This window comes from Vulpes lagopus, chromosome 4 (assembly GCF_018345385.1).
Source record: "Vulpes lagopus strain Blue_001 chromosome 4, ASM1834538v1, whole genome shotgun sequence".
Classification (NCBI taxonomy): domain Eukaryota; kingdom Metazoa; phylum Chordata; class Mammalia; order Carnivora; family Canidae; genus Vulpes; species Vulpes lagopus.
The window spans coordinates 43,594,570-43,612,790 of record NC_054827.1 but is presented as its reverse complement, the minus strand read 5'-3'; the positions used below and the strand labels follow the sequence as shown (position 1 = coordinate 43,612,790).

At 40.2% G+C, this 18,221-nt stretch overlaps 1 protein-coding gene across 1 annotated transcript in view; it reads left to right on the top strand.

Moving 5' to 3' along the window:
* Positions 1–791: 791 nt before the first annotated feature.
* GALNTL5 (polypeptide N-acetylgalactosaminyltransferase like 5) overlaps positions 792–18,221 on the top strand; it is a 48,386-nt gene continuing 30,956 nt past the window's right edge. Inside the window, exons 1-4 of the mRNA XM_041753515.1 lie at positions 792–1,050; positions 6,618–6,738; positions 14,198–14,364; positions 17,369–17,491. Coding sequence (XP_041609449.1) covers positions 792–1,050; positions 6,618–6,738; positions 14,198–14,364; positions 17,369–17,491 — 670 coding nt within the window. The remainder of the gene's footprint in view (positions 1,051–6,617; positions 6,739–14,197; positions 14,365–17,368; positions 17,492–18,221) is intronic.

The window sequence follows — 18,221 nt, the reverse complement described above, 5'->3', positions numbered from 1 at the left end:
GCATATACACAAGTGGCCTTTATGGAAGCCTCCCCACTCTGCACCTGACCAGTCCCCAGCCACTCTAGGGTCCCACCTCAGAGTCCTCTCGCTGTGCACGTGGGGTCCTGGCTTCCTCTGTTTACATGCTCTTACCTCTCATCCAAGCAGCTTCCGGTCTTCCAAACCTATGTTGAAATCTCATGTGCCCTGACCTTCCCCCTACCTCTCTTTTCCCAAGAGAGTTTTTAGATTTGTTTTTATTCACAGCTGAGTCAAGATGGACAGGGCACAGACACACATATTCAATCCATCATCTCTAAAGGAAGTCTCTCAAGTCTTTTCTGATAAATTATGAAATATTTCCAACAAAAGGGAAATATAGAGAAAAATACCATGAATGCTCTGTGGACACATCATTAAGCTTTATCAAACCTTTTAATTTTGCCACATTTACTTCAGAGATTAAAAAAAATTGCTTTTGCTGTATTTTCTTTAGCCGTAGGCTCAGGAGTGTGGGCCAATTACTTTAAATGGGAGTGTATGTTTTATAACCATGTTATACATTTTGATGTTAAGTGATCTTCTGGATATTAGTTTTAGTAGTGTCCACTAGTAGAAAACAAGATATACTTATCTTGTCCAAGTATATGATAAATACATATCAAAACGATCCTGTTCTTAAAACACTGGAAATGGAGTTTAAGCCAAGTAGATGATCTACAAATCATTGAGATATCTAATATAGTTTCTTTTAAATCCTTCTGACTTAGGAAATTAAAAAACAGACCTTCAAAAATGCTAGGTTTACAATGAAAGGTGTCACAGTTCAATGTTTATTCTATGCATCCTTGATATTTGGGATCTGGACAACTCTGTCATATATATATATTTACCATAATCATGTGAGCAACTTGGAGACGAAAACCCAGGAGGCTGAATTAATTTGGTCCCTTGGAAAAAAATTGCAACAGCAAATTACCCACGGACCCCAGCAAATCCCAAGACTGCATATGAGATTTAAAAAGCCTGATGAAGATGAAACTGCAGGAAAATTATTTTTTAAATTGGGTAAGTATTTTTTATTTTTCTGTTAGCCATTTTAAGGGAAACATTTGCCATAAATGTAATATTTGGAAGAGGCAAAGAATGTCTCTCTTAGAGCAATTCATTTTTTTAAATGATAAAATATTTCACATATATACAGAAAATAACAAATAGGCATGCATCACCTACATTTAACAATGTTTTATATAGTTTGCTATATTTGTTTCAGATAGTGTTCTGTTTTTTCACAGAAATAAATGTTAATAGGTACCATCAAAGACTTTACCTCCTTCCTCCTCCTCCCTTTACCTCCTTGCTACCTCCTCCTCTCCTTCCCACCTCAGAGGTGGTAGTTAACCTGAGTTGATGGATATCTCTCTTCACTTCCTTTATGTATGATCTCTAGCAAAATACAATATTTTATATTTTTAATGAGTTTGTAGATACTCCGGAGTGAATTGCAATGCTGCTGTGAATATGGATTATAAATCTTTGTATGGACATATTCTGTTTCTCTTAGGTAAATACCTAGGTTTGGTGCAGACAGGATATATGGTAGGTATATGCTTAACTTTAAGGGAGATTGTTTCCAAGACAGGTGTGTCATTTAATATCTTCTCCGGCAATGTATGCTCCAAATCTTCACTAACATTTGACAGGGTAAGCTTTTTAGATTTTAGCTATTCTAATGGGTAAGTAATGGTACCATTGTGGTCTTAATTTGCATTTCCCTGATGACTAATGGTTTTGAGCACCTTTTCTATTTTTTTTTTAAGATTTTATTTTTTTATTCATGAGACACACACACACACACAGAGAGAGAGAGAGAGAGAGAGAGAGAGAGGCAGAGACACAGGCAGAGGGAGAAACAGGCTTCATGCAGGGAGCCCGACATGGGACTTGATCCCAGGTCTCCAGGATCAGGCCCTCATCTGAAGGCGGTGCTAAACCACTGAGCCACCTGGGCTGCCCCGTTTTGAGCACCTTTTCGTGTGCTTACTTGCCACCCATCTATCTTCTTTTGTAAAGTGTCTCTTCAAATCCTTTGTCCATTTTTTTTCCTTTGTCCACTTTTAAATCAGGATACTTGTCTTCTGATGTTTAAGATTTTTTTAAAATGTATTTTGGATTCAAGTCCTTTGATATGTGAGTTGCAAATATTTTGTACAAGTCCATACCTTGTCTCTTCATTCTCTTTTTAAATTGAGAAATAATTGACCTAAACCACTGTTAGAAGTCCAGCATAATGATTTGATCCATGTGTATATTGCAAAATGATCACCACAGTGTAGTTAACATCCATCACACACAGTTACATATTTTTTTTTCCTGTGATGAGATCTGCCTTGGCAACTTTCGATATACAATATAGCATTGTTAACTGTAGTCACCATACCCTACATTTTTTATTCTCTTTAAAATGGTGTCATTTAGGAAGCAATATTTTTAATTTTGATATTCGGTTCACCTTATTTTTTTGTATGGTTCATGTCTTTTATGTTTTATTGAAGTAATCTTTGCCTGCCTCAAGTTCACAAAGATCCCCTTCTGTGTTGTCTTTTAGAAATTTTAGGTTTTAGGTTAAACGTTACATTTTACATTAGGGCCACGATCCATTTTGAGTGAATTTCTGTGATGGTGGGAGGTAAGGATCAATGTTCATTTTCTCTATGTGGATATCCATTTCGCCCAGTATCCATTTATTGAAAAACTTCCCTTTTTCCATCTTGCAACCTTTCAAAAATCAATTGACTATTTTTGTTGAGTCTCTTTCAGAACTCGATTCTCATTCTTTTCAAAAATTGTTTTATTTATTCTAGGCCTTTAGCTTGTTCATATAGATTTTAGGAATAGTTTGTCAATTTCTTAAAAAAAAAAAGCCTGCTGGTATTTTTAATTGTATTGGCTCTAAAATCAATTTGGGGAGAATTGGCATCTTAATAATATGGCTTTAGCAGTATCACACATATTTTGATACATTGAATTTCCATTTTCATTCAGTTCTATATATTTTTATATTCCCTTTGAGACCTTCTCTTTGGCTTATTTGGAAATAGATTAATTTTAGAGTCTTTGAATAAGTTTCTACTGTCTACTACTGACATCCAGTTTGATGCCATTATAGTCGGAAAGTATACTCTGTATGATTTCAATTCTTTTAGGTTTTTTGAGTTTTGTTTTATGATCCAGAATATGGTCCATCTCTGGTGAGTGCTCCACGCACACTTGAAAATACAGTGTATTTGTTATTGTTGGGGGTTGTGGTCTTCACGTACACATCAACTAGATCCTATTGGATAGTTATATCGTTCAATCCTCTACGTCCTTGCTGAGTTTTTGGCTGATAGTTCTGTCAATTGTTGAGTGGGTGTTGAAGACCCCAACTATAATTGTGGATTTGTCAGGTTCTACTTTAACTCTATCAGTTTTTGCTTCGTGTATGTGTATCTTGAGACTGTTTTTTGATGTGTTTCTATTTAAAATCATTTTGTCATACTGGCTCACTGAACCTTTTATCATAAGGTAATGTCTCTGTTTCTAGAAATTCTCTCTGCCCTGAAATCTATTTTATCTAATATTAACATAGCCACCCCTACTTTATTTCCTTAAGTAGGCTCCATACCCAATGCAGGGCTTGAACTCAACGACACTGAGCTCAAGAGCCTCATGCTCTACCAATTGAGCCAGCCAGGCATCCCAACTGCTTTTTTGAGTAACATTTGCAAGTAAATCCTTTTCTGTTTTTTTTTTTATTATCAATCTACCTATGTTTCACTGAAGTAAGTTTCTTATAGCTAGCATATTGTTGGAACATTTTTTAAATCCACTCTGTTCATCTATGCTTTTAATTGGTATATTTAGATCATTTGCATTTAAAACAATTATTGATGTCAGAGTTTCTCAGCCATTTTGTTTTTTGTGTGTTTCCTGTTTCTCAATCTTCTGTTTCTCTTATCTTTCTGTGGGTTACTTGAACATTTTCCAAATCTATCTTGATTTATTTAAAGTACTTTTTTAAAAGATTACTTTGTATGGCTTCATTAGTGGTGGCTGTAGGCATTATGTGATACATCTATAATTTATCACAGTCCCTTTGCATTGACGTTTTGACACTTCAAGTAAAGTGTAAACAGTTTCTTAGCCTTGTCAATTAAAAAATATAATTGTCTTCGTATTGAGCCCCACATCAGATGGTTATAACTGTTGCTTCAAACACCATATATGACTTAAGAAACTCATAAGAGTTTCTTAATGAGTCTTCCATATTTATTTGTATTTTTATCCATATTGATGTTTTGATGTTCTTTTTTTCTTTTCTGAAGTTCCAAACCTCCTTCTGTTATCATTTCTCTCTTTAGAGAACCTCTTTTTGTTGCTCTTTAAGGGTGAATTTGCTAGTCACAAATTCTTAGTTTTTCTTCACTTAGGAGTATTTTGATTTTCTCATAATTCCCAAAGGATATTTTTGCAGGATGTAGAATTTGCTGTTGACAGTTCATCTCTTTCAGCATTTGACGATGTTTTGTCACCTCCTTCTCTCCTCCATGATTTCAAATGAGAAATCCACAGTCATTCAGATTGTTCCTCTGTGAGTCCTGGGTCTTTTCTCCCTGGCTGCTTTCAGGAGTTTTCAGAAGTGTGTCTTCAGTTTTTAGAAGTTTAATTATGAGGCATCCTGACATGGATTTCTTTGGTTTACCCTGTTTGGGGGTTTGCTCAGCCTCCTGAATCTATAGATGTCCAGCCTTGCTGAACTTGGGGAGTTCTCAGCCTTATTTCTGAGAATACTTTCCAGTCTCACTCTGATTCCTTTCCTTCCAGGGCTCTGATAATACAAAGATCAGCTCTTTTGTTGTTGGGACACAGGTTTTCTGTGCTCAGGCCTCCCTGGCCCTTTGGCTAGAGGGAACTGGCTGATCTTGGCGTTTTTTTTCTTTTCGGTTTTTCTTTTTTTTTTTTTTTTCTTTGCCTATCGGTGTTCTTTCTTTCTTTCTTTCTTTCTTTCTTTCTTTCTTTCTTTCTTTCTTTTATTCATGAGAGACATAGAGAGCGAGGCAGAGACACAGGCAGAGGGAGAAGCAGGCTCCATGCAGGGAGCCCGATGTGGGACTCGATCCCAGAACCCAGGGATCACGACCTGAACCCAAGGCAGATGTTCAAACACTGAGCCACTCAGATGCCCCTCTATTGGTGGTTTTACTTGAAGACTTCTATAGACCTCTGTCTGGGATTTATGGGAAGCAGCGGGGAAATCAGGAGCTCATCATATCCTTCCTCCATTCCGGAGATCAGCCTCAGGAATCTGCCTCCTCCTTTCGACCTTTCAGAGAACTTCCTATGCTTATCTATTGTGTCCTGTCCAGGATTTCGCAGGTGTAAGAAAGAGGGCCTCATGAAAATGGGGTTACTGCATCTTGAAGAAAATCCATTTTGTATATAATACAGCCTTTTATATCCCTTTTCGAAAGCACTTGGTAGGGACGCCTGCGTGGCTCAGTGATTGAGCATCTGCCTCTGGCTCGGGAGTGATCCTGGAGTCCCGGATAGACTCTGGCAACTGGCTCCCTGCAGGGAACCTGCTTCTCCCTCTCCCTGTGTCTGTGCTTGTGTGTGTGTGTGTGTGTGTGTGTGTGTCTCATGAATAAATAAAATCTTTTTTTTTTTTAACGTTTAAATTTTTTTCTTTATGATAGTCACACAGAGAGAGAGAGAGAGGCAGAGACACAGGCAGAGGGAGAAGCAGGCTCCATGCACCGGGAGCCCGACGTGGGATTCGATCCCGGGTCTCCAGGATCGCGCCCTGGGCCAAAGGCCGGCGCTAAACTGCTGCGCCACCCAGGGACCCCAGTTGGAGTTATTCTTAAAATATTCCATTACTGCTTATTTGTGGCATTATGTACTGGTATCTCTAATGATTTTAACATATTTTGCTGCAGCAGTATGTGATGTCTACAGGCTCGTTCCTATTTAGTCTTTATTGTGACTTATTCTTACTGTGAGTATAAAATGACTTTCTGGATGCTCCTTCCAAGGAATTCTGTACTTTCCTAAATGATATTCTGACTCCTGTATTCTTAGACCATTCTTTTACTTTTAACCATTTTCGTTTGTGCTGTTTATCTTTTATGATTACATTTTGTTTCTTCATTGACATCTAAGAGTTTTTATTTTTAATAGGAAATTTATTCCATCTTCATTTATTGTTATGACTGATATGTTTGGGTTGGCCTCTGGCATCTTGTTCTATTTGCAATGGAATTTTGGGAGAGGGGTTCTAGCTCCCCTTTCCCACCTTTCCTAAATCCCTCAGAATAATTTCACACAACATTTGTGAATCATGATGGGACCAAGGAGGTCGGGCACTTCTGTCCCTAGAGAGATTCAGTGACCAAAGACTAGCTTTTTGTTCATACTTTGCCAAGGAATCTGCCTGACTTTAGCCTATCATCTGGGGTTAGTGTAGGTTCCAGGAAATGACTCTGGCTCATTATAAAAGGAGTGAATTCAGGATATAGTTGTCCTTATTGTCCTTTATCAAAGTGATGGCAGTAAACCTATACTTATGTGACTGTAATTACCCTTTCTTGCAGGTAAGGATTTTAACTATTCAAACCCAGAATTTATCGATGGACTTTTAAAATATGGATTTAATACCATTCTCAGTAAAAGCTTGGGCAGTGACAGCGAGGTGCCAGATACCAGGGATAAAATGTATGTTTCTCCTCATTTTTTTACTGAGGTATAATTGACATATAAGACTATATTAGTTTCAGATGTACAACATAATGATTTGATATTTGTATATATTGCCAAGTAATTACCACAATAAGTCTAGATAACATTGGCTTACCATTACAAAAAAATATTTGTGTGTGTGTAATGAGAACTTTTAAGATCTACTCTCTTTGCTACCTTCAAATAAGTAGTATAGTATTATTAACTACATTTACCAAGTGGACATTACATCTCCATGACTTATTTATTTATTTTATATAATTTTTATTTTATTTTATTATTTTATTTTATTTTTTAATAATAAATTTATTTTTATTGGTGTTCAATTTACCAACATACAGAATAACACCCCGTGCTCATCCCATCAAGTGCCCCCCTCAGTGCCCGTCACCCATTCACCCCCACCCCCCTGCCCTCCTCCCCTTCCACCACCCCTAGTTCATTTCCCAGAGTTAGGAGTCTTTATGTTCTGTCTCCCTTTCTGATATTTCCCACACATTTCTTCTCCCTTCCCTTATATTCCCTTTCACTATTATTTATATTCCCCAAATGAATGAGAACATATAATGTTTGTCCTTCTCCGATTGACTTACTTCACTCAGCATAATACCCTCCAGTTCCATCCACGTTGAAGCAAATGGTGGGTATTTGTCGTTTCTAATGGCTGAGTAATATTCCATTGTATACATAAACCACATCTTCTTTATCCATTCATCTTTCGATGGACACCGAGGCTCCTTCCACAGTTTGGCTATTGTGGACATTGCTGCTATAAACATCGGGGTGCAGGTGTCCCAGCGTTTCATTGCATCTGAATCTTTGGGGTAAATCCCCAACAGTGCAATTGCTGGGTCGTAGGGCAGGTCTATTTTTAACTCTTTGAGGAACCTCCACACAGGTTTCCAGAGTGTGACCTGCACCAGGTCACATTCCCACCAACAGAGTAAGAGGGTTCCCCTTTCTCCACATCCTCTCCAACATTTGTGGTTTCCCGCCTTGTTAATTTTCCCCATTCTCACTGGTGTGAGGTGGTATCTCATTGTGGTTTTGATTTGTATTTCCCTGATGGCAAGTGATGCAGAGCATTTTCTCATGTGCATGTTGGCCATGTCTATGTCTTCCTCTGTGAAATTTCTGTTCATGTCTTTTGCCCATTTCATGATTGGATTGTTTGTTTCTTTGGTGTTGAGTTTAAGAAGTTCTTTATAGATCTTGGAAACTAGCCCTTTATCTGATACGTCCTTTGCAAATATCTTCTGCCATATTTATTTATTTTATAATGGAGCTTTGTTTTGCCCACCCCCTTCCTCTGGCAACCACCAGTCTGTTCTCTGTATTTATGAGGCTAGGTTTTAGAGGTTTGGTTGTTTGTTAATTTGTTCTTTAGATTCCACATGTAGATGAGATCATATGGTATTTATCTTTCTCTGACTTATATCATTTAGTGTAATGCCTTCACAGTCCATTTATGTTCTTGCAAATAGCAAGATTTCATTCCTTTTTATGCTGAATAGTATTCCATTGTGTATATAATACCACATTTTCTATATCCATTTATCCTCTGGTGGACAGTTAGATTGCTTCCATGTCTTGGCTGTTGTACATAATGCTGCAGTTAACATAGGGGTGCATGTATCTTTTTGATTTAGTGTCTTCATTTTCTTCAAATAAATACCAGGAAGTGAAATTGTTGGATCTTATGTTAGCATTCTTTTTATTTTTTTGAGGAAACTCCACACTGTTTCCCACAGTGGCTGTACCAGTTTGCATTCCCACAAACGAGGTTCACTTTTCTCCATATCCTCTTCAACACTTGTTATTTCTTGTCTTTTTGATAATGCCATCCTAACAGGTGTGAGATAATATCTCCCGGATCACACCCTGAGCCAAAGGCGGACGCTCAACCACTGAGACACCCAGGCGTCCCCCAAACTGTTTTAATTACCAAAGCTTTGTAATAGAGTTTGAAATCAGAGAGCTTGATGCTTCTAGCTTTGTTCTTATTTTTTGAAATTGCTTTGCCTCTTCAGCATCTTCTGTAATTTATTTATTTATTTATTTATTTATTTATTTTATCTTCTGTAATTTAATACAAATTTTGGGATTCTTTGTTTTATTTCTATGAAAAATGCCATTGGAATTCTGATATGGATTGCACTGAATCTATAGATTGCTTTGGGTAGTATAGGCATTTTAACAATGTCAAATTCTTCCAATCCATGAACACAGAATATCTTTCTATTTATTTGTGTCTTCTTTTATTTATTTCACTAATGTCTTATAGTTTAACAGTGTACAAATGTATAAATGAAAACATCTAAAAAAAAAGAAAACATCTTAATTTTTTAAATAAATAGTTACTAACCAGATTTTAATTTTGACATATTAGAAGTCTTCCTATTTTTAGTACGTGAAGTCCAATAATTCAAGAGCCTATTTTAAAATTCTCAGTTTATAGGGTAGAGAATACCTTCCCCAGTTGTACCGAATGTGTTCTAGAGATTTAAAGGAATTGCATTGCCCACAAGATCTTTTTATTGAATTATCAGTAAGGACATTTGGCCAAATACCTTCAGACAGCCACTTATGTTTTCTTCAAAATCTGCTTTTTCCCAGTGTTTCTTCAATCATTTGTGTTGGTGCCTTTTTTTTTAAACTTGTGGTAAACAGACATAACATAAAATGTACCATTTTCACTATTTATAACTGTATAATTCAGTGGCATTGAGTACATTCACATTGTTTTATAACCATCATCACCATCCACCTCCAGAACTTTTTTCATTAAACATTCACTCTCCTTTTTTCCTTCCCTCTGGTCCCCCTGCAACCACCATTGTACTTTCTGTCTCTGTGTATTTTAACTACTCTAGGTACCTCATAAAAATGGAATCATACAATATTTACCTGATTTATTCTACTTAGTATAGCGTCTCCAAGATTAACTCATGTTGCATTGTGCATTGATGATTCTGATGGCTCCTATCTAAAGAAGATTGATATTCTTCCTTAACTAAATAAGAAGTACTTATGGCATATAGCTAGCATCTTCCAGTAACACAAAGACAAAATCCAAGCTCCAGGAAATGGGAGAATGGGCCCACTGTGTCTTGGTGCAACGTGTGTATAACACGAACATTTGAAACCACAAATAACGAATCAATAAAGCCTCTAGGTAGCTAAATATCACCTAAGATGAGGCACACTCAAAAGATGTAGTGTTTACATGTGATGACACAATCTATCTGGGTCATAATAAAAAAAAAAGAATTTAAATTTATTCAAACCATATAACATGATATGAATTTAATTTAGAGGACAACTTTGTTTTTAAGATTTATTTATTTATTTTAGAGAGGAGGGAGGGGGAGACGTAAAAGGAGAGAGAATCCTAAGCAGATATCCTGCTGAGTGCAGAACCTGATGCAGGGCTTGATCTTGTCATCCTGAGATCACGACCTGAGCCCAAAAATCAAGGGTTGAAAGTTTAACCAACTGTACCACCCAGGCACCCCAGGGGACAACTTTTTTCTTAACTGGATAGTGTGCTACCACAAAGGAAGACCAATATTTTTGGGTTTTTTTCTTCTTTTCTTTCTTTTTTTCCCCAATATTTTTGAATGCCTGTAAGCTATGAATTTCTCACCACACCATCAACTCTTCTCCCTAAATCTCATCTCCTGAAATAGTGTTGTTTCCTTTCTCTTATCACATGATTGTTAGGAAAAATGGAAACTTTAGAGAGATACTTCTCTCCAAAGAGAGAAGTGAACTTTGAAGTTTTAGTATTCAGAATATTAACTTATTTAATAGGAAATTCATTTATTTACAAAGTACACTTGTGTTTCAAATAAATTTTAACTACAGGGAATAACTAGTACTATTGGAGTCCAAGTATATTTTCAGCCATTCTCATACTAATCTTATTATTCTATTAAATGGGGTTTCTATTTCAACTGTGCCTTATAGTTCACGATTTTTTTAACTAGCTGTGGAAACATTTGATACAGATCTTTGAAGAGTACATTTTTATGTTGCTTAGTCTTCTGATTTAATTTTTTATCTCTTAACTTTTTAAAAAACAAGAGTTTATCTATTTGACAGAGAGGAAGAGAGAGAGAGAGAGCACAAGCAGGGGAAGTAGCAGGGAGCCTGACTTAGGGCTCAGCTACAGGACCCTGGGATCATGACCCGAGGCAAAGGCAGGCACTTAACTGACTGAGCCACCCAAGTGCCCCTAACTTTTCAATTTTGAAATAATTTCAGACATACAAAATGATTGCAAAAATATCTCAGGGAATTCCTGTATAGCTTTTTCTGTAGATTGCCCAAATGTTAACATCTTCCATACCCTCAGAACCAGAACGATGAACAAAACCAGGAAATTAACATTAATACATTACCATTTGCTAATCTACAGACATGATTAGAAGTTTACAGTTGCCCATTGACGTCCTTTTTCTGGAAGAATCCAACCCAAGACCACAGATTGCATGTATCTTGCATCTATCCATGCCCTTGGTTTTCTTTCATCTGAAACTGTTCCTAAGTCTTTATCTTTCATGACTATAACTCTTTTTAAGAGATCTAACCAGTTGTTTTCTAAAATAACTGGTTCCACAGTGTGAGATTGATATTTCCTTGTGATCAAATCCAGGTCGTGCTTTTTGGCATGAATACCATAGAAGTGGTTGTGTGTCATCCTCAGAGCATCCTATCAGGAGGCACTCGATGTCCATTTGTCCCATTACTTGTGAAGTGACTGGGGGTGAAATTACTTTCAATTATTTCTGCCCTGTAAAAAGACTATTTATCCTTTTGTAATTAGCAAGTGTGCAGATTTTTTTAAATGTTAATCACAGGGCAGCCCTGGTAGCTCAGGGGTTTAATGCCGCCTTCAGCCCAAGGCATGATCCTGGAGACCCGGAATCGAGTCCCTCACCAGGTTTCCTGCATGGAGCCTGCTTCTCCCTCTGCCTGTGTCTCTGCCTCTCTCTCTGTGTGTCTCTCATGAATAAATAAATAAAATCTTTAAAAATAAGTAAATAAATGTTAATCACAGAAAACCCGGAAAATATTTTTTTAAAAATGCAAAAGAGGGCAAGTCAACATACCCCTAGCTGACTTAGGGCACAAGGTAAGTAAGCCAACTCAGGATGTGGCCCTAATTTTCCATTTTTTGCAAGAACACCAGTCTTATCGGACTAGGGACACCTTAATGACATCTCCCTCATTGCTTCTGCAACAATCCCATTTCCAAATAGGGCCACATCCTGACATACTGGGGGTTCAGATTTCAACATATGAATTTGGGGGAGACACAATCCAACCCACAATAGTTCCAACCCAAAATAGTTTATTTTGTACTCTTGGCACTCTATACGATCAGCAAAGAATAGAGCAGCTGACGAACGACAACCAAACTCAGGCCTCGTCCAAATTACTTACACTCTGAAAAACTGCTTACTTAGGTGAGAGAAGTTTAGGTCAGAAAAGACCACAGCACCATTTACCAATTAAGTTTGGAGAAACTCATACACACAGGGGCCTAAGGAGTCCTGGTGTGACATACTCTGAGGCCCCTTCACTATCACTGTCTCACTCCTCTGAAGGGACTCCGTTTATCTACAGTTTTCTTTAAATGACATGCCCAGGACTGAATATAATGCTAGAGATGTGACCTAAGTAGCATGACTTCACCCTGGACCATCATGTCCCTCATTCTTGTATTATCCTTCCATCCTCCCACCCCGTCTGTCTCATCTGCTTCCTCTTTGAAAACTCCACAATCTTCCTGGAATTTAAGCCTGTAGGTCATTCTCCTACTTGTCTCTGCAAAGCCATGTGCAGGACATACCCACCCTACCCCACCTCCCAGCTGCTCAGCCCTTTCCCTGGTCCCACTCCCTGGAGCATGATGTCAGCTTCTACCTGGAAGGCACATCTTCATCTAGTCTTGGGTAAAAATGTTCACTAGACCAGGCCCTTTTCTTCCATGGTGACATCTGCCCATGAATATGTTGAGAGTCTGTGCAGGATACTGTAGTCTTGCCCCCACCCAGCAAGACTCCTTGCTGGGTGGGGGCATTTATTGACATTTATTGACATTTCCTGCCCTATCCCCCTTTCCACAAAATTGCAGTGGGAATGGTGACCTTCTATTTTGACCCCTCTCGCTGGTCACAGTCCATTAGCCTAGGGATAGGCATCTGAGCCAGGCTGGGACAATGAATCCTTACCTGTGACTTTTGGAGAAGTGCTGGACTGTGAGATATGCTGGTGGTGGCCACATTTCCCAGTCTGTGGAATAAAGAAGTAGAAAAAAGCCAGGTTGCAGAGAAAGAATGAGAATTGTATAATGAGCTTGATGTAATACTTAGTATCTGCCTGGCACTGTTCTGAGCATTTGACATATTAATTCATTGAACCTTTCCAACCTGTGAAGTAGGCTGATGTTGTTATAGTTACTATCATTCCCAGATGTAAAGGCAAGAGCAAAAATGGATGGAGTGTCCAGGTGGCTTTCAAGCCTCTAGCTCCAGTCATTCTTGAAGGCTCCAGCTGCACATCTGTCCTGAGGTCTTGTGGGTCATTTGGGTCCCCTTCCAATATACTTTCCTTTCTTTTGCTTAAGCTAGCTAGCACCAGTTGGTTCTGTCATTTGCAACCAAAATATTTCAAAATACAACCAAATAATGTAACAATTCAAACAGTAATGAACAGCTAATAACTAATATTACTAGAATTCAGCTTCTATTGTTCTCTCACATGCATAATAATAATAATAATAATCCTTGGAAGAAATCCAATTACACCATATCCACTGCATTTCTTTGAGGCAACAAACTAAACCATAAGATTTTCTTGAAGATAGTACAATGCAGTTAATTCAAACCTTTCAATGTGTGTAAGTGCATTAATACACTTTTATAATAGAAACCAAAATATAACTCATGTTTATACTATGTTCAACATAGAATTAAGATGGCCAAAACAGAGTCTCCAGGGAAGAGCAATTATTGCTGACATTAAAACGAGGGCAATGATTTAGAAAATATTAAAATAGCATAAGAAGTGGGACACCTGGGTAGCTCAGTGGTTTAGCGTCTACCTTTGGCTCAGGTCGTGATCCTGGGGTCCTGGGATCGAGTACTGCACTGGCGTCCCTGCAGGGAGCCTGCTTCTCTCTCTGCCTGTGTCTCTGCCTCTCTTCTGTGTGTCTCTCATGAATAAATAAGTTTTTTAAAAAAATCTTTAAAAAAATTAAATAACATAAGAAGTGAGAGACGTTTTTGTATTTTAATTTTGGTATTTCTAAATGTACTGTCACCTTATCAGAATGATCAATTAAGGGAATAGAGGAAAAATGCAAGTAAAGAAAGGTGCTTCAGTGGGACCCCTAATCCTTTTGTTTTCCTTTTATTTGTGCCTGCAGGTGTCTTCAAAAACGTTACCCAGCCAAGCTACCGACCGCCAGCGTGATCATTTGCTTCCACAATGAGGAATTTAATGCCTTATTTCGGACCCTGTCCAGTGTCGGAAACCTCACTCCACACTACATCCTTGAAGAAATTATTTTGGTGGATGACATGAGCGACTTCGGTAAGACGGAATGCCATCCACCTCTGGCATCAGCTCGGAAGGCGCTGTGATCTCTGATGGCGCTTGAATGGTTTTACACGTTTCATACATTTTACATCTGGTGGGTATCGAGTAGGTGCCGCTGGTCCACTGGTGGGGATGGAAGTGCTGGTCCCCATCCAGCGGTGGTGGGCTCACAGGTGTTAGCACTTCCCTGAGGTGACTAAAGGTACAGGCACCAGCCTGGCCTTCAGGGATGATGAATGACACTCAGAAAGAAGTGACATGTAAACTGAGGTCAGAGTTATCCAGATGGAGAAGAGGGGAGGGGAGTTTTAGGCAGAGGCAATAGCACCTAGAGGCCCAGAGGCCAGAGGTAAGGAGTTAAGTGGGGAATAGTTCTGTAGTTCATGTAGTTTATGGAGGAGCACAGCATAACACAAAACCAGAGCTATACCAACGCCACCCCGCTTGTGAAGGGCACCGTTTGAATTTTTTCTGGAGAATGGAGTGCTAGTACAGGCTTAATGCAGGGGGGTGGCACGACCCAAGTCCTTCTTGTGAAAGAATTCTTTTAAGAAAATCTTTTAAAAGATTTGTTTATAGAAATTTATAGAAAGAGAGAAAGAGAGAGAGAGAGGTGAGGAGGGGCAAGGGAGAGGGAGAGAGAAACCCAAGCAGACTGTTCAAGGAGTGCGGAGCCCTAAGATCAGGCCTAAGCTGAAACCAAGGGTATGAAACTCAATCAACTGTGCCACCCAGGTGCCCCCGGGAGAGAATTCTAATCAGATCAACTGCAATCAAGTGCATGTCCCTACTTCCTCATTGGTTTGACAGAGTTGGGATACCAGTACAAAATCTGATTAAATGCACTTGGCATTTGAAATGAGTTGTCTGTTTTACAACTGAATTATAAACCAAGATGACCCAGAGTAGTGAAAAGTTGCTTGGAGTCTGCAGGTCCCTGTGGGGTCCATTCTGCATGGAAGTGATATCTCAGTATTGGATAGATTTCCTGCCTAGAAGTTAACCTAATCCCCTGTGAATCTGACTCACTGCAGGCTGGGAAAGAAAGAGGAGAGACAGAAGGAAGATGGACAGGCAGGGGTTGAAAAGAGGGCATCACAGGAGAGTCACCTGTGGGTGAGTGACTCCGATGTGTCAAATTGAAGATGGCCTGTAATTCACACAAATGTCAGGTACATTTAGGAATTGCACACATTGGCCTGGCATGACTGTATATGATATCATTTCCACAGGAGCCACTACCTGTTTCTACTGTTGTGCACAGGAGGGGATGTGTAGAAATGGTCAGATTCCTTATCTCCTCAGTAGCACTGAGCAGCACATTTGGCCACATGTTGGGCAGAGGATGGCGTAAAGGGGATCTTCTGCTAGGCTATAGAGGTCTAACTGCTCACCTTAGAAGGACAAGGGTCTTGCTATGGATCTACAGTTCCAGGATGGCCATGGGACACCTCCCCAAGTCTTCCAGAACCACACCATGAGTTCAGAGGTGCACCTGGTGACCACTTCTAAGTTCTTAAGACACCAGGGGAATCAACTGTTGACACCCAAGGTCTGGGTGTGCTGCCAGACCAGATACCTTTACTCTCCTTCTCAATCCAAGTTCACCTGGTTTGTGGTGATTTCACCTGCTTCACCAAGGAGCTTAGTGTTTGACCCACATGGAAGCTCACACACAGAGGAAATAAGGTGTTCTATATTCTGATGGGGCTCAGGTTACACACATTCCTGATTTAACTCACAATGGTTTCACATGGGCTCTAGGAGAACCATTTGAACTTCAACTTGTTTTTCCCAGTTGATACCAGTAGGCACTGCCAATGGACTTCCTCAGCCCAGGGAGCAGTGGACTTCCTCAACCCATTGAGTTACAGGAGAGTCATGTCCAGAGCTGACCAGTTGCCACCCATCTTTCTCATAGTCCTGGGCCCTCTGGACCACAAGCCAACAACATGACCATCTTCTGAAGAACCCAAGCCTTCCATGTCACGTCAGCAATCACTGCTGCCAGGACCACTTTTATTTCCCCCAAGGTGTAGCTCACAGAGTTCTTCTGTGTCCTGCATGTTAGAAGTATTTGCAGACTTCTGGGCTGAGATGCCCCCTCACCCCCACACCCCACCCTCCCATTGCAAGCTCAGCTCTGCAGCCTGCAGTCTGCCTCTGTGTGGACCCCTAGAGCTCTATCTTTTTTTTTTAAGATTTTATTTATTTATTCATAAGAGACAGAGAGAGAGAGAGAGAGAGAGGCAGAGACACAGGCAGAGGGAGAAGCAGGCTTCATGCAGGGAGCCTGACACAGGACTCAATCCCAGGACCCCAGGATCATGACCTGAGCTGAAGGCAGCACTAAACTGCTGAGCCACCCAGGCTGCCCAAGAGCTCTTTTTAAAGACAAGAAGGAGATCCCTGCTTCTGCCAAGATTACAAGAAGCCTGCTTCTGTTGACCCTTTACCTCTTCATGCAGATTCCTAAGACCCCTGCAGCGTCCAAGCCCAGCCTCCTTGACCATAATCCTATCACCCTCCAAACGCCGAGTGGCCACTGAGTACCAGGCCCTGTCTGCGTGGTGTATCTGCCCCTCTCTCCACATGTGGGGCATGTGGTGGGTAGCCTTCCTCATTGAGGAGGGAGCCAAGACTCCAGAGGTCAGACACTTTGCCTGAGTTCTTGCCCTGTCAGAAGCACAGCTGTCAGCGAGAAAGTCAGATTGCTCCAGGCTCCCACAGCTCATGCTTTTTCTATTGAAATTTCAACAGTGATTTGTCAACATAGAGGTTTTTCACCAGAAACACAGGAGAATATTTGCAGCTGATCTCAAATACTGAATCACATTTCTTTCTCTTCCTCACATAAGATAAAATTTGTAAAGTTAGAACTTTTGTGGAAGCACATGGTTTTTAGGAATCAGTCAAAATTGTGATAAATTGTTTTATTTTCTGTAGTTCTAGTTTATACATTGACAAATGTTGGGTGGTTTTTCCCCCCTCCCCGCAGATGATTTGAAAGAAAAACTAGACCATCACCTGGAAATTTTTCGGGGAAAGATTAAAGTAATAAGAAACAAAAAGAGAGAAGGACTGGTCCGATCAAGGCTGATTGGAGCCTCTCGTGCTTCAGGTATGAGCCTTTCATTCAGGACTTAACCCAATACCTATGTCCCAGAGACCTTCCTGCCTGTGCAGAAGTGGTCCTCGTGGGGCCCCTCCAAGTCTCCACTGGCATAAACAGAAGAGTGGAAATGCATTTCAGCCACATGAGTCTTTGGACTCTGAAAGTACATATCCTGCTTCAAAATGTCAATTTTTTTATTTCAAATGGAAGGTACTTTTTTTGCAGGGGCCATCGTGTCAGGCCCCATTGCAGGATGAGGCGGCCGGGAGAGCGAGACTTGATGGGGACAGTGGGGCTGCCGTACAGCTGCCCATCCCTCAGGAAACCCTGAAGCTAGGCTGGGGAGCAGAGGCCAAGATGAAATGAGAAGAAGAAGAGGGTCCTGGAAAAAGGACAGACAGAGGGGAGGAAAGTGTGGACCAGAAATTTTTGTGATGGGGGAGAGGGAAGAAGAGGGATCTGGGCCAAAGGGGCTCCAGTGGGTCGTGTGGCTCTCTGAGGTCGGGTGGGTGAGTGGGGAGCCTCAGAGCAGGGTTACCCATGAAGAGTCCAGCTCGGGCTCTGCACCTCCAACACCATATGCTTAGGCATTGGCTGCAAATCCCCTGAGAGGCTGGGGCAGGGAGGCTTGGTGTGACCTCTGCAGCAGATCCCAAAGACTGGGAAGCTGTCCAGCTGGTGCACACAGTAGGTTCCCCTGAAGGGGGTCTGAGCTGAGAATCATCACTCCCATCCC